General features: G+C 45.9%; 1 protein-coding gene across 1 annotated transcript; it reads left to right on the forward strand.

The window, feature by feature from the left end:
• Positions 1-6,360: 6,360 nt before the first annotated feature.
• On the forward strand, positions 6,361-13,059 carry LOC118542637 (speedy protein E4-like). The gene is made up of 7 exons (XM_036103034.2): positions 6,361-6,469; positions 6,966-7,163; positions 7,814-7,872; positions 8,386-8,471; positions 10,256-10,424; positions 10,597-10,701; positions 12,249-13,059. Exons 1-6 carry the CDS (start codon positions 6,361-6,363, stop codon positions 10,654-10,656), a joined length of 681 nt encoding a protein of 226 aa, XP_035958927.1. The 3' UTR covers positions 10,657-10,701; positions 12,249-13,059.
• The last annotated feature ends 2,167 nt before the right edge of the window (positions 13,060-15,226 follow it).

Raw genomic sequence — 15,226 nt, forward strand, 5'->3', positions numbered from 1 at the left:
GACGCCCTCCTGCCTCTCTCTCTATTCTGGCTGTGAATTCTGGCTATCGTACCCCTTTGCCCCATAACACCCAACTCTGTCCCTGCATCTCAGAGAAACGCTGCCCGCCCCCCCCCCCCAGGACCCCTGCCCTATACCTTGGCCTGGATAACTCTCTGGGACACTCTTGGAACTCACCCTTCTCTCCAAATGGTTAAAACCTGTCATTTCATATTCATATATTTCCCCCTTCTAGAAACTTCTTTAAGCGGGGAGGGCAAATCTGAACCCTGTGATTCTGTCTGGGCCAGAAGCAGCAGATCTGCACCTTTTAATGTGGCTTCATTAAGATCTCTACACATTTATTAGTGTTTAAAATATAAAGCTTTCTCTTTTTGTATTTGTATTTGTATCAAATACAAATATTTTCCCCAATTTGTCATTGACCTTTTAAACTTAATGTTTTACCTTTATTTTCTGCCATATGGACATTATTTTTTTGTGTTCAGATTGTTCACTTTCTGTTCATACTTGTCATCTGTCTTGACACTGTACTTGAAGCCTTTCCCGCCTTTAATTTTCTAAGTTACCTGCATTTGCTCCTATTTATTTTTTCTCTTTAATGCATCAATTTTATTAAGATAACTGGCATCCATCTTCAAGATTTGTAAATCATTCTTCTCTTAAAGTCTTTCAACCATTTCTTCCCAAAACTAGCACATTCACCGTGACCAGGAAATGCCAGAGGCTAAGAAAGCCCAAGTTTCTAATCTGTATGAAAAGAACTGGTTCTTCTTTGAAGCCTCCTCACACGTCTTGCTTTAATGGAAGGGGCAGCAGAAGTGTCGGGAAAGTGACCGTCAGATCTAAATTCCCTCTTATTCAAAACACTGGTTGGATGGGATTACGGGAAGCTGTAACAAAGTAAGACAACCCAGGCGGCTTTAACAACAGAGATGCATTGTCTCGCAGTTCAGATGCACTGTCTCGCAGTTCCCGAGGCTGGGAGTCAGAGATCCAGGTGTGGGCCGGGCTGGTTCCCTCTGAGTGCTGTGGGGATCTGTCCCATCCTCTCTCCTTGGCTTGTAGATGACAGTCTTCTCTCCATGTGTCATCACACTCTCTTCCCTCTACCTGGGTGTCTCTGTGTCCAAATCCCCCCCCTTTTTTTGGTAAAGAGTGATGTATTTATTTTAGAGAGAGAGAGAGAGCGCACATGAGCAAGGGGAGGGGCAGAGGGAGAGGGAGAGAGAGAAGCAGACTCCCCGCTGAGTGCGGAGCCCAACTCGTGACTCGATCAAATGACCCTGAGATTACCACCTGGACTGAAATCAAGAGTCGGATGCTCAAAGAACTGCGCCCCCCAGGCACCCCCCAATTTTCCCTTTATATAAGGACACCACCCATCTTGGATGAGGGCCCACCCTAAGGGCCTGATTTTACCTTGATTTCCTCTGTTAAGACTCCACCACCAAATAAAATCACATTCTGAGGCACCAGGGGTTAGGACTTCAATATATGAATGGGGGGGTGGGAGTGGGAGGGGGCACTCAATTCAACCCATAGCATTTGTGTACCTGGTCATGTCCAATTTGCTTTCTCACTGCCTTGGTTATGTTAACATGGGCAGAGCCCTTACAGATCATCTTATCTAAATATTTTATTTATTTTTATTTTTTATTTTTTTCTAAATATTTTATTTTATAGGTGAAGAGATGGGTGCTCAGAAGGCGGGAGGATTTGCCCAAGGGCACATGCTGGTTTGTAACAAAAACACTACTTTCCCATTCTCCTCCCCCCACCCCGCCATCTTTTATTTATTTTTATTTTTATTTTTTAAAGATTTTATTTATTTGACAGAGAGAGACATAGAGAGGGAACACAAGCAGGGGGAGCGGGAGAGGGAGAAGCAGGCTTCCCGCTGAGCAGGGAGCCCGATGCGGGGCTCGATCCCAGGACCCTGGGATCATGACCTGAGCCGAAGGCAGACGCTTAACGACTGAGCCACCCAGGCGCCCCTCCCGCCATCTTTTATACAGGCATATAGTAACTACTGGTTTATGTCCTCCAGATTGTCTATCATCAGGAGTCTGGGCAGATAGAGAAGGGGACACAGTGAATAGGATATAGGACTTGAATCAGAGCAGCCGAGGTGAATCCTGGGGTCTTCAGTCTTTTGGGCTTCACATCCCTTGTTTCTAAAAAACGAATCCCAGAACCTGCTTTCTCCACTCAGCAGAGAAAATGAGACAATCCTCCTGAAAATGTCTTATAAAGGATGAATCTTTATGTCAGAAGAAGATTTGCAAACATACATGCGCATATTGGCATGTAGACAACATTTTATAACACTGAAAAGGGGCAATTATAACAGACTACAAAACTCACCTGATTTTAGGACCCACCAAGAGTATGTCAGCCATGGTGGAGGGGAGTATAAAAGTCAAAGACCAACACTGGCCTGTAATGCTTAGCTTCAGACACCAGCTCTTAGAGATCAGTATCCAGAACCTCTTCCCATCTGCCCATCGCAGAATTCTCTTCTGTGGGTTAGTGCTCCCTGTCGCCTTCCTAGGGTGTCTCTAGGTCTTATGGGTCACAGAAGGGAATACAGAGACCATTCTTCACTAGGGAATGACAGGCCAGGGTGAGCAGCCCCTGGTGAGCCGTGACTTACGAGTAGAGAGGGCAGTTTTTACACCAGTGCAGACACATACACTTGGGATACGTATCCAAATCAGTGCCGAGGCTGCTGCAGGGGTTGTCCCCGGCAAGCTGGCCAGAGGATTGGAGCTGGTTCTGAAGGTCCACTCGAGGCTTGGTCATAGTCTACTTCATCCAATAGTGGCTTTGCTTTCTTTAGGACCTCATTGCCCTACCCGGGTGACATGTCCCACAGAGAGATTTCCAAATCTGAATGTGCATCCATAAGAAAGTTAAATTGGCCCCCACCTCAGCTCTGTTGATCTAGAACCACTGAGGCTGGATCCAGGTATCTGGATTTCAATTACTTTCTCCATGTGATCCCCATTTTGCATTTGCAAAGCACTTCTGTTTTCACACTACTGATATTTGTACAATGTAGCTACAGCCACTGGAAGAAACAGAGGAGAGGTGGTAGTTTGCTTTTCTCCATCTGAGCTGTTTAGTCCATTTTTGGGCAATGTACCAAGGTATCTTGAGATGGGCCCTGCCTAACTGCAGTGCGTCTGGACAAGGTGGCAGGGGAGAAAGGACGATGCAAACCATCTTGAAGAGCCCCCCTCTTCAAAGTAATCCACACTTTCACAGCAAAGACGAGAATTTTAATGGGGACAGAATATCCACCTTCTGGTATCGGGAAGCCTCCCTGGGAGGAAGAGTGGACTTCTGTTTTGTTATGGGAGGACCCGACCAGCTATGCTGGCTGAAAGCATCAGGAATGGAATCTGAGTGCAAATTGGCTTCCTAGAGATTGAACTTCTCCAGCCACGAGTCACATGTCCTTCACACGGCAGTGCCTTTTCCATCGGTGGGGACCCCCAGGAGGGCCTGGGCCCAAGGACGCTGTGCAGGAACCCCAAGGCCATCTGCATGCTCTCTGAGACCTCGTCCAAGTGTGAAAGTTGGTGATTGCAAACAAAGGAAACAGTCAGTCCCTGCACCTTGGATCAACTACTTTTTAAAAATTTCAGCTTTATTGAGACGTAACTGACATATAAAACGGTAAGATGTTTAAAGTGTACATCATGGCGATTTGATATATGTAGGCACAGTGAAGGAATTCTAACCATCTAGCTAATTAACACATCCATGACCTCACATACTGACCTTTTTTGGGGGCGAGAACATTTCAGTTCTACTCTTGGCAAATTTCAATGATACAATACAGTGTTATCAGCTGCAGTTACCGTGTTTGATAGGAGATCTTCAGACCTCATTCATCTTATCCCTGAAAAGTTTTCACCTTTTTACCAGCCTCTCCCTAGTTCCTCCACCTTCCCAGCCCCTGGCAACCTCTTCTTTACCTTCTGTTTCTATGAGTTTGACTTTTTTTGCTGTTTTTTAAGATTTCACATATAAACGGTACCACACAGTATTTGTCTTTCTCAGTCTGGCTTATTTCACCCAGCATAAAGCCCTCAAGGTCCATCCATGTCACAAATGGCAGGATTTCCTTCTTTCTCACCTATATATGAGATATATATCTACAGATCTCTATATATGTACCTCATATCTTCTTTATCCATGCATCTGTTGATGGACACTTGGGTTGTTTTCATATCTTGGCTATTGTGAGCAATGCTGCAATGAACACAGGAGGGCAGATATCTCTTTAATATCCTGTTTTCATTTCCTTTAGATATATACCCAGCTGTGGAATTGCTGGATCATATGGTACTTCTGTTCTGTTGTGTTCTTTTTTTTTAATCTTTTGAGAAACCTCCATATTGTTTTCTGGGTGAACTGATTTGACTTTATTGATGCTTGGATTGGGCTACTTAGAAACACGTAAGTGATCAAAATACAAAATAAAACTTTAGGCACATCCCGAATAACAGATGTTCTTCTCATCAAAGTTCAAACAATGGATCGAAAGCAAGACTTAGCCAAAATGTGGACACAACCCACGTATCCATCAACAGATGGATGGATAAACTAAAAATGGTACGTATGTATCTATATATTATATTGTTGTTATATTATTATGAGAGGAACATGCAAAAATACACACACACACACACAATGGATATTATTCATCCTTAAAAGGGAAGGAATTCTGACACACACTATAACATGGATGAGCCTTGAAGACATTTTGTTGAATGAAATAAATCGGAAACATATGGACAAGTACTGCATGATTCCACTGATAGGAGGTACCTGGAGTAGCTAAATCCATAGAGACAGAAAATAGAATGGTGGTTGACAGGGGCTGGGGAAGTGGAGAACAGGGAGTTATTCTTCAATGGGTGCAGAGTTTCAGTTTTAGGGAAGATGAAAAGGTTCTGGAGAAGGATGGTGCTGATGGTGGTACAACAACCCAAATGTGCTTAATGCCACCGAATTATACCCTTAAAAATGGTTAAAATGGTAAATTTTATGTTATGATATTTTAACACAAAAAGAAAGAAAGAGTGAACAAGATTCAGATGCCCAGGTGAAAAGCAGAGGTAGGAGGTAGGAGGTTCGGAAGTCAGCTAGCTATTTTGTTACGGCATCTGTGGTCCCACATGCTTCCTACCTTCTCAAAAAAACAGATTCTGCCTTGAATTGGAGATTTTTCCATTTCGCCTTTTTGTGTATGTGACATTTTACTCATAGGATACACAAGTGGTAAAATTTCTGGGTCAAGAGTGTTACACACTCAAAGTTTTTTTTTTTTTTTAAAGATTTTGTTTGTTTATTTATTTATTTGACAGAGAGAAACAGCATGAGAGGGGATAGGGTCAGAGGGAGAAGCAGGCTCCCCGCTGAGCCGGGAGCCCGATGTGGGACTCGATCCCAGGACTCCGGGATCATGACCTGAGCCGAAGGCAGTTGCTTAACCAACTGAGCCACCCAGGCGCCCCACACTCAAAGTTTATATGCAGACTAGAGCTGATTAATTGCAATCAAGAGGCAGGTTTTGGGTGATCTGGGGACTTCTGAAATTGTAGACACTGTCTGAAGTGTGTGGGAGCACATGTACAGTTTTCTATGAGTTTAGGTTCCCAAAATGTCTCTCGGGCTCAGAGATGCCTGAGAGTAGAGCATGAGTGCTCCCCTAGCACGGAATCCCAACACAGCGTCAATAAAACATCAAGTGGAAGAACTCTGCCAAATCAAGCAATTTAAACTAACTTTTAAACCCAACAAGTCCATGTACCTGGGACCTTCTTTACATACTTATTTCGCTCTTGTAAGGCCTTACCTTTCTGCTCATCCCAAATTTCCTTGTCTCTTTCCTCCCTCTCCCGCCAGACTGTGCCCTGAAATAGGAATAGAAGGATGGAGAGAGCCGGGCATCTGCTGGAGAGGAGTAGAGTGATCCAGACCCCTCGAGGATGGTTTTGGAGAATGGTCCAAGGCTGGGTCGGTGGCAGGAGACAGCCTTTACCCTGAGCTCCAGAAGCAGACATGGTCTGGCAGTTATGTGTGTTTCCCTTCAAACTGGTTGCCAGGCTAGAATGACCCATGACATCAGAGGCTTCTGACCTTCCTGATTGGAAGGACCAGACTTCGTGGTGCTTGGCAGTGAAGGTGGACAACAGCATCTTCACAGAGCTTTTCTCCACTCCTGGATTTGCCCCAGCCTGGAGAAGGGATAACGGGCTTGTGTTCAGCCAGAATCCAGAAGAGAAGTTTGAGCAGAACAGGGTCTAAGTTTTCTGGAAGGACAGAAAGAGCTTGGGAGAAATCATGGCCAGTTGTCAACTGTGTTCCCAGTCTGAGGACCAGAGCCCCCAGCCTAGCTCCTCAGGGTACCCCTTGGAGGCGGTGGTGGATGAAGAAAGCCCGGGACCATCAGGTGAGGAAGCAGGAGGGGGAAGGGACTTGAGAGGCTTGACTAGTAAGGAGGAATGTGTACAGAAGTCAGGAAGAAGTGTCTGAGTAGGGTGTGTGTGTGACAGGAGAGATTGAGAAAGCCAGGGATTGGAGAAGGAGAGTACAGGAGCTGGGGACAAGACTATCCCCATGGAAGGAAAACCCAGGAAGCAAGGAAGGAGGGTTAGGAGATGAGATCCAAAGATGAGATAAAGGAAGAGAGGAAATTATCCCATTATTCCCATGGGAGAAGTTATCTACAATGAAGAAGTTTTGAGGATGGGGGTGGTGAAACAGTGGCAAAGATGAATGGGGTCAGATGCATATCAACAAAGGAGAAAGATGGAAAGATGGTTTGGGAGATGCCAATCATCAGTGAGGCTGGAGAGAATGAAGGGGAGGTTTGGGTTTTTTTTAGGGGAGGAGGCGTGGCTGAATTCCAAAGAAGCTTTATACCGTAGCCTGGTTTCTTCACTCAGCCCCCTGGGTAGACCCCTACCCCCTGCCTCAGTCCCCCGGAAGGAAAAGGAGAAGGGACGAGTCAGATGAGGAGACAGCCTCCGGGGCTGAGGACATCTGGGTCGTGGAGACACTGTGTGGACTCAAGATGAAGTTGAAGAGACAGCAGGTGTCTTCAGTGCTCCCTGAGCACCACGAGGTCTTCAACAGGCTGCTCGGTAGGAAGAGCACCCTCCAACCCTGTTCTTTTTTCTCTTAAAACACAAAAAAACTTCCAATGTTTATGCTTTTCCAGTGGAAAAGAATTCTCTGCAGGTTGGTGAGGTCTCCATCCTTGGAGGGCTCCATATTGATCCCTCATTGGGGACACTTAAAAATGACAGAGGATTAGGCAAGACTTGGAGAAAGGTGTGTACTTGGGATAAGAAAGCTTGGTTTTAGTTGCACTCCTGAGACGTCTTAGCTTTTACTGGCTTTTTGAATCTAAATGCCTTTGGCTGTGTGTGTGTGTCGGGGGGATGACAGGCCATCTTTGTACCCTGATGTCACTGTGGGATAAGAAAATGACAGTGAACGACTTTATGGTCTCTGCAGTGGCACATCCATGCATGATGAGACAGCATCACTGTTTACATCTAATCCTGCAGGGGCGCGGCTGACACCTACCTCTCTCTCAGCCACCCCACAAGGGGAGCCGCCAACTTTTCTTGGCCAGTGAATGGTCTTCACTCCCCTCTGCCCATCAGCCTCACCCTTGGCCTCATCCTGAAACTTCCCCAGGGGAGGCATCGTGCTCCTCTTTGCTCTGGAATGCTCCCACAGTAACCCCATTCCACTTGCCAACGAGACACATGCTCTCTTTTCACAGAGGATCCTGTCATTAAAAGATTTCTGGCCTGGGACAAAAATCTGAGAGTATCTGACAAGGTACCGTGGTTCTCCACTAAGATGTATTCTTGCTCCAACACCTGTCCTGGGGCAGGGGGATGCCTCCTAAACCCTGTCGCCAACCTCATGCCTGCCAACACTTCCCCTCGGGGACCTCGTGGTTTCTTGCAGATCCTCTGGGACCTGAGTCCCAGGTGTGCCCCTCTGGCTATTGCCACCTTGAGTCCCTTCTCCTCTCAGCTCTTGGCCGGGGTTGGGGGGGGCTCCCCTTGGCTCCAGCTTATCAAGGACCCTCCAGAAGCCAGCTGTCCTAAAGACAAGCCCTCAAACCAGCACAACTTGCTATCCTTGGGGGTGGGGGGACAGCGGGCACCAAAAGCTCTTTCCCTTGACTTCTTTGGTTTGCAACCAACCTTCTGCCACCAAGTAAGCAAGTTCACCCAGCACGTCCAAGCAGCAGCACCTGCTCCAGCCTCCCGTGCCCTTACCCCACTGGTCTTCCTCTCCCAGCATGTGACCTCTCTCTGACACCTTTTCTCCTCTTTCCGCCAGTATCTCCTGTCTATGGTCATAGCTTACTTTAGCCGTGCTGGTCTATTCTCCTGGCAGCACCAGCGAATTCATTTCTTCATAGCACTGTGAGTATTTTGCTTCATCCATCAGCAGTTTCCAATACCCTGGGAGGACAGAGGGGAGAAGTGGGACTCTGACCTTTCATCTACTTTTTTTTTTTTCCAACCTGTCTGTAACTCTTTTTTAAACCTTTTTTTAAATTTTTAATTTTTATTTATTTTTTTAAAAAGATTTTATTTATTTATTTGACAGAGACACAGCGAGAGAAGGGACACAAGGAGGGGGAGTGGGAGAGGGAGAAGCAGGCCTCCCACGGAGCAGGGAGCCCGATTCGGGGCTCGATCCCAGGACCCTGGGATCATGACCTGAGCCGAAGGCAGACGCTTAACCGTCTGAGCCACCCAGGCGCCCCTTAAACCTGTTTTTTAAGAAATTGTTTACCCTGTGTATAAAAACAATAGGATTATAGTGTTGTGTGTGTGTTTTTTTAATATACTGTTCTTTGTAAATACAAACAACCCTAACATCAGCTAAGAGGCTGACCGAAGAAAACATAAAACCCTCCTAAGAAGAGGGAAGGAAATAACGGACACCGCCCTGCCCCAAGCAAATAGGCTCGACAAGCAACCAGTTCTTGTCCTCCGCCTGTCTCCTTCCCATGGCCAGACCAAGCGTGATTGTCTCCCTCCTCTGCATTCCCAGCACAAATGCCTCAATTCAGGCCCTCAAGACATAGCACAGATCTGTTGTGAATGCTTCCACTGGCGTTTCTGACAAGTCCGTCCCCAAGCCAGTGGGCGCGAGATGCCTGAAGTCTGTCCAAAGCTCCAGTCTCCTGTTTCACCCTCTGTAACAATCTCGCCGGCTAGTGGCACTCTCATTCAAGCCAGGGTTCCCAGCTTGGCTCCAAACCTCTCATCTCCGTCCAACTTGTTCACCCTCTTGGTATTTCATCCTTCCAAGCACCCTTCCCTCCATTCCTATACTGCTTTTTCTGTCTAGGTGATTTTGCAGATATACCTGAAGAAAATGACCTGTCCTCAAGGTTGATTCCAACTCCCAAATCTTCAGATGCCCCCCTCCACCAACCTCCCTGACTTCTCTGCACCCTAGTAGCACTTCCGTTAAAATCCTAGTCTCATGGATATTTTGCACTATAGTTATTTCTTAATCCACCCACCTCTCCACCCCTCTGCCCCCTTCCCCAATCCCATTAGGCTGGATGCCTATTGAAGGCAGGTCTTGTCAAAATATGACCACGCTCTCAAAGACACTCAGCATAATTCCTTCCATTTTGCAAATTTAAGTTATGTTGGGTCTAGGAGGTAATCAGTATTGCACTTGACCATGAGAAAAAGCATTCATTTATTCATTCAACAAAAACGTATAAAGTGCACCTTATGTGCCAGAGACCATGAGGCGATTGGAAGAGAGATTCAAGAAGTGCGTGTTGAATTAATGCACCCACGTGAGCCCAGTCCTATATTAGTCATTTGGTAGGAAAGCTGTGATTACAGAAATAGAGCAGTCAGCTCCCGCCCACAGGAGCTGTACTTGTCCTGCTCCCTGGGGAGACAGGTGTGTGCACAGACAAGCTGAAGTGAAGGGGGCAGGTGTGGGGATGGGAAAACAGGGCAGGATATGTCCGCAGGCTTCCTGGTGAGTTCTATCTTCATCCTCAAGATGGGAGAAGTCTCCGCCCCGCCGTGCCTTCTTGATGACTGGCTGGCACTCTGTGACACAGGGTAATGAGCAGCCTGTGTCTTTTCTGGGAAGCTGAGCTCAGGTTGCGGGGAGGGGTCATCCTTCCTGTCCTGCTCCTGACCAGCAACCTGATGTCTCTCTCCAGCTACCTGGCCAATGACATGGAAGAGGATAACCAGGCCCCCAAACAGGCCATCTTTTCATTCCTCTATGGGAAGAACCGCTCCCAGCATCCCTTGTTCCACAAATTGCGATTCCAATTCATCCGATCCATGGGCTGGAAGGCCAGGGTGTCCCAGGAAGAGTGTGAAGAGGTGGGTGCGCTGGGGGGATTTGGGGCGGGGGGCCCAATGGGAGAGAGAGGGGAACATGGAGGGACATGGGATTCGGGACAAGAAAGAATTAGAGCCTGGACAGTGGGAGGGAGCCGGAGGGGGGGGGCGGGCATCTGGAGGTTGTCTTCTCATGGGGCCGCTTGTCTTCCAGATCCAGGCTTTTGATCCAGAGCTGTGGGTATGGGGGCGAGATTGCACCCTTGTGCCCTAGAGCTCCCGGGACCAGGGAGGCCTGAGGTCATCGGCCTGAGGGAAGGTAGGTCTGTGTCCTCACGGGTCCAGGCACAAGGATTTCTTGTGTACTGAGGGACTCTGTGGAATCCAGTTGCTGGACCCACGCTCATATCCCCCGCCCCACACATCAGCTTTCCACACACCGGGAAACAGAGCGGCTGAACAGCCAGACGCTGACTCAGGTCCCAGCCACGAGCTGACAACCACACAGAGGGGAGACGTGTGGGGGCCAGACCTCAGGAAATCCAGTTCGTGACGGAGGCACGGGCTTGGCTGAAACAATTCCATCGAAAGCAATTGGGCCCAAATGATAGCTTTGATGAAATGTTGATTTTCTGTGAAAAGTGGCTAGGTTTCCAATTTTTTCCCTAGATTGTGTTTTGACTTTCTCTTTCATCCCTCGGAGATATTAACTATAGGGATTTATTTACAACAACGTAAATGTCTAACAGTAGGATATTTGATGGGCCAGTCTACCTATCCAATAATAAAAGATAAATTATGACTATGTATTCATCCAGATTTGCTTGCAAGCACATTGCTTATGGCCAGACCACCTGTGCGTCCTTCACGTCCCCTGCCTGCTTCTGGACCAGTCTCCCATCTTGTTCCATTACACCTTTCCCCTCAGCTTCATGGTCAAGGAACTTTGTCAGAATGAGTGAAGCTTAAGAAGTACTAGTTTCCGCATGGCTTATTGTGATCGACACATGGAGTTACAGATTTGGGCAGAGGATTAAGTAAAGATTTGGTTTAAATAGTGTGAACTAGGTCTCTCAGTCCATTCGGCTCCTACAACAAAGCACCACAGACTACGTGGCTTATGAACAACAGACATTGATTTCTCACGGTTTAGAGGCTGGAAGTCGGAGAGCAGGGTGCCAGACCCTTTTCTGGGTTGCAGACTGGGTGGGTTCTGAGCTAGGTCACCGGGGTCTCTTTTATCAGAGCACTACTCCCATTCATGAGGGCCCCACCCCTGACCCAATCATCCGAAAGGCCCCATCTCCTAGCACCATCACCTTGTGGGTTAGGATCTCAATGTACGAATTTGAGGGGGGAGATAACAAACATTCAGACTATGTAGCACCGACTAAGTTTAGGACTAGGTGTTACGGTTAAACATTAGGATCTAGGGTTAGATCTAGGATGTAGGGGGATTATCTGGTCTTACGGTTCGTGGTGCTGATGTGTTAGTGATGTTTGCCATATATGGTTATTAGTTCAGACTTTAAGTAGCACAAAAGGACCAAGGTGAGTGTCAAGTCTAAAGCAACATTCTCTCAAGTTTGTTTTACTCCCTGAGCAGAATCCCCTAGAGTCCTGGCTATCGAGCAGATAACTGGGCCTGACCTTAGGCACATTAAGAAATTTTTGGAGTCAGGGTCACCAAAGTCCAAAAGTCATAACTGAAAATGAATTGGGGTTTAGAATGAAGGATTAGAGATAAAACTGGATTTATCAATTAGTCTAAACTCTGATCAGAATTGACCAAGAATGTGAATAATCTTTATATCTGGAGAGCTGCCTCCTTTGCGATCTGACTTCCTCTCTTCCTCTCAATTGTAGATCCCTGAGCCCAGGGGAGACGCAGGTTTTCAGGAGGAAGTCAATCCAGACACTAACGACAGACATGAGGAAGGAAGAGAGGAGTCTCTTGTGCAGATGATCTAGAAGAACCCAGGACCTTCTAGAATGAGCTGAATGGAATTAGCATGTATTCCTAGGAGCTGGGAGTACGTGTAGGAGTCCACAGAGGAACAATAAGAAACCAGGTTTTTTTTTCAGGTTCCATCCCTTCCTGGGGCACCACCAAATATTTCAGATTGTTTAATTCGAATCTCCCCTGAGGTAGAAGTTGGAGGTCCCATTTTTTACGCATTGGGATACAGATGAGGAGGAAATTACTTCAAAAATATAAAATTAGAGACAAAGGATTGTAATAGTCTAATATATGCCATGAATTTTCATTGGTATATTTTGAAAAAGTTGCCCTTAGAATTATTATATTTATTTTTATATTTTATATTTATGTATTTATTTTAAATAGTTCTGAAATAGTCATAGTTTTCAAAACATGCTGTTCCTACAAAGTTTTGCGATGAGATTACAGCTGTAGATAAAATTTTGTTTACATATTCAGGGTAAGTTTTTGTGTTTTTATTATATTTACGATAATATATCAATTACACTTACAACCAGATGGGTGGTTCCCTCAAGTTCTTATAACTGTAAATGTTCATTTGACATTTAGTCTTCGTTATTAAATTATGAGAATCAGTTGTAATTTTTTAACTTGCCTTGATGACATGTTTGTATGTTATTTTATGTTATTTTAGGTTATTAAAGAGGACACTGCAATGTGTCTCTTGGGGAAACATAATAAAGATAAAAGTCTTCTTATCTTCATGCTGTTTGTGGTCATCCCAATCTGTGTTACCTATTCACTGTCAAGTGATACTGTTGCTTAATGGGGTTGTGATCATTCAGCTACACTTCTTAACTTTGAAAAATAATTCTGAGTTATTTTTCATGTAGAAAAAAAAATAGAAGACAAGGTGGATCCTGAGCTTGTGTCTCAAAGCAGGAAACAGGGAGAAGATATTGAGGGAGAAAAGGGGGAAGAAGGAAGATAGTGCTCTGGGGACCTAGATAATAATCTGAAATTCACAATGAAGGCAAGGTGACTCAGCAAGATTATGCATTCCAGGCGATGGTCCATGGCAAGCAGACCCACAGGTGCAAGGGAGCACACAGTGTTCATTATTTTAATTATAGTAGGAGTCCTTTTCACAATCTCCAATTCCAGTTTTCTGTGGTAGAAGGAAAATCTAGAGTGTGGGATGAAATAGAACAACTGAAAAGAAATGAAGGTTTTGGAGAACTTTCTGAGAAACACAGTAATATAGGAGGAGCTAAAGCTGTCAAATAAGATAGGCGTGGAGAAGAAAGAGCTAATTACATGAATCCTGAATATTGGAGGAAACCATCTTGGGAGATGGTAGCACCAGAGAATACTGGGACTGTCCCAAATACCAAGCTTCAGTGTCCTCAGGATGCATCAACCTCCTGGCACATAGATGCATATCACCAGTCAGGAAGCTCACCTGAGCTTGGTGACCAGAGTTTTTATTGGGCTTTCATAATGCAAGTGTGATCAATTCAATCATTGGCCATATATTGAACTCAAACTCCAGCTCCCTTCCTTCCCCCAGAGATTGGGCTGATATCAAGTGGTTGATAGCCCCAACCCTGTTGGTATTCCTGGTATGGCTGGCCCCTATTCTGACTCACCTCATCAGCACAAACTCAGGTTTGGTCCAAGGGGCCCACCATGAGTAACAAACACTCCTATCACTCAGGAAATTCCAAAGATTTAGAGACTCTCTCCCGGGAACCAGGGAGAAGGACCTGACAAATTATTTATACAACACATTGGCTATGGTCGGGAGTCTTGCATAACTCAGGTGGTCAGGAAGGTAAACGTTTTGGGACAGATCTATCACAGGAGATATTGGAGAAGTTGAACAAATAAGGATTGAAATAACGGGGTGCTCATGGGGATTTGGACTAGCTTAGGAGATGTGAGACATTTAGGAGATGACCACAGCTCTCTATATAGGAGCAGCTAATGACAATGAGCAACTGAGTAAAGAGAAGCCAAAGGAAAAGTGTGTGTGCATGTGTGTGTGTGTGTGTGTGTGTGTGTGTGTGTGTGTGTTGGGATGGGGGTGCAGTTCTGATAAATGAGATGAACTGATAAACATGGAGCAATTTCAGAAAGTGAAACCACCAAGGTCAGAAGAGCCACAGGAACATCAGCATCTAACTACAGCAGCTCTAGGAGAGGGATGGCATTCAGAAGTGGGACATGGTTGATGGACTGAGAGCAGCAGAGAGACCAGATTCTGCAGACATGGAAACAAAGAGGAGAAACAGTCTGATGGCTTGGAAACAGATATAACTTATGAGACACCTAGGAATTAAAATGTATATTTAAGAAGCTCTAGGTCTCTGCAGGATGGCAGGTAAAGGCAGATTAAGAAACAGCTCAAATGAGGAAAGACCTGAATGAAAAGACACAAGACACAGGATGATGGATGCAAACAATAAAGCAATAACAAACAGGCAAGAAAGCAGATGGTCAGGTGACTGATGACAGGGTGAGAACTGGGAGTGTTTGGGACCATTGGAGCAGAACATTGTGGTATCAGCCCAGATACCTAGAGAAACTGAGATCAAGACTGATCCAGTTGAAGAGAAGGGGAAGCCAAGGCTGCTGAGAAGGGGGTGAAGCTTAAGAGACTTGGAGGACAAAGAGATGGACCAGCTGAGAAAGTGGGAGCGGCTGGAGGCCACTGGAGGCTGAGAAGGAATCTAGGGAGCTGCTTTGGAAATGTGAGCTGATGGCAGAAGGATGTGTGACTCCCTGAGGAGGGAATGTCAGGAACAAAAGAAGAATATAGAAGAGTCAGAGCAGCCAAGCTTCTGGAAGCAAAGAGCAACAGGGCTACATGTGGCCGCTGAGTGGAGGTCAGGAGGCAGCA

This window comes from Halichoerus grypus, chromosome 6 (assembly GCF_964656455.1).
Source record: "Halichoerus grypus chromosome 6, mHalGry1.hap1.1, whole genome shotgun sequence".
Taxonomy (NCBI): Eukaryota; Metazoa; Chordata; class Mammalia; order Carnivora; family Phocidae; genus Halichoerus; species Halichoerus grypus.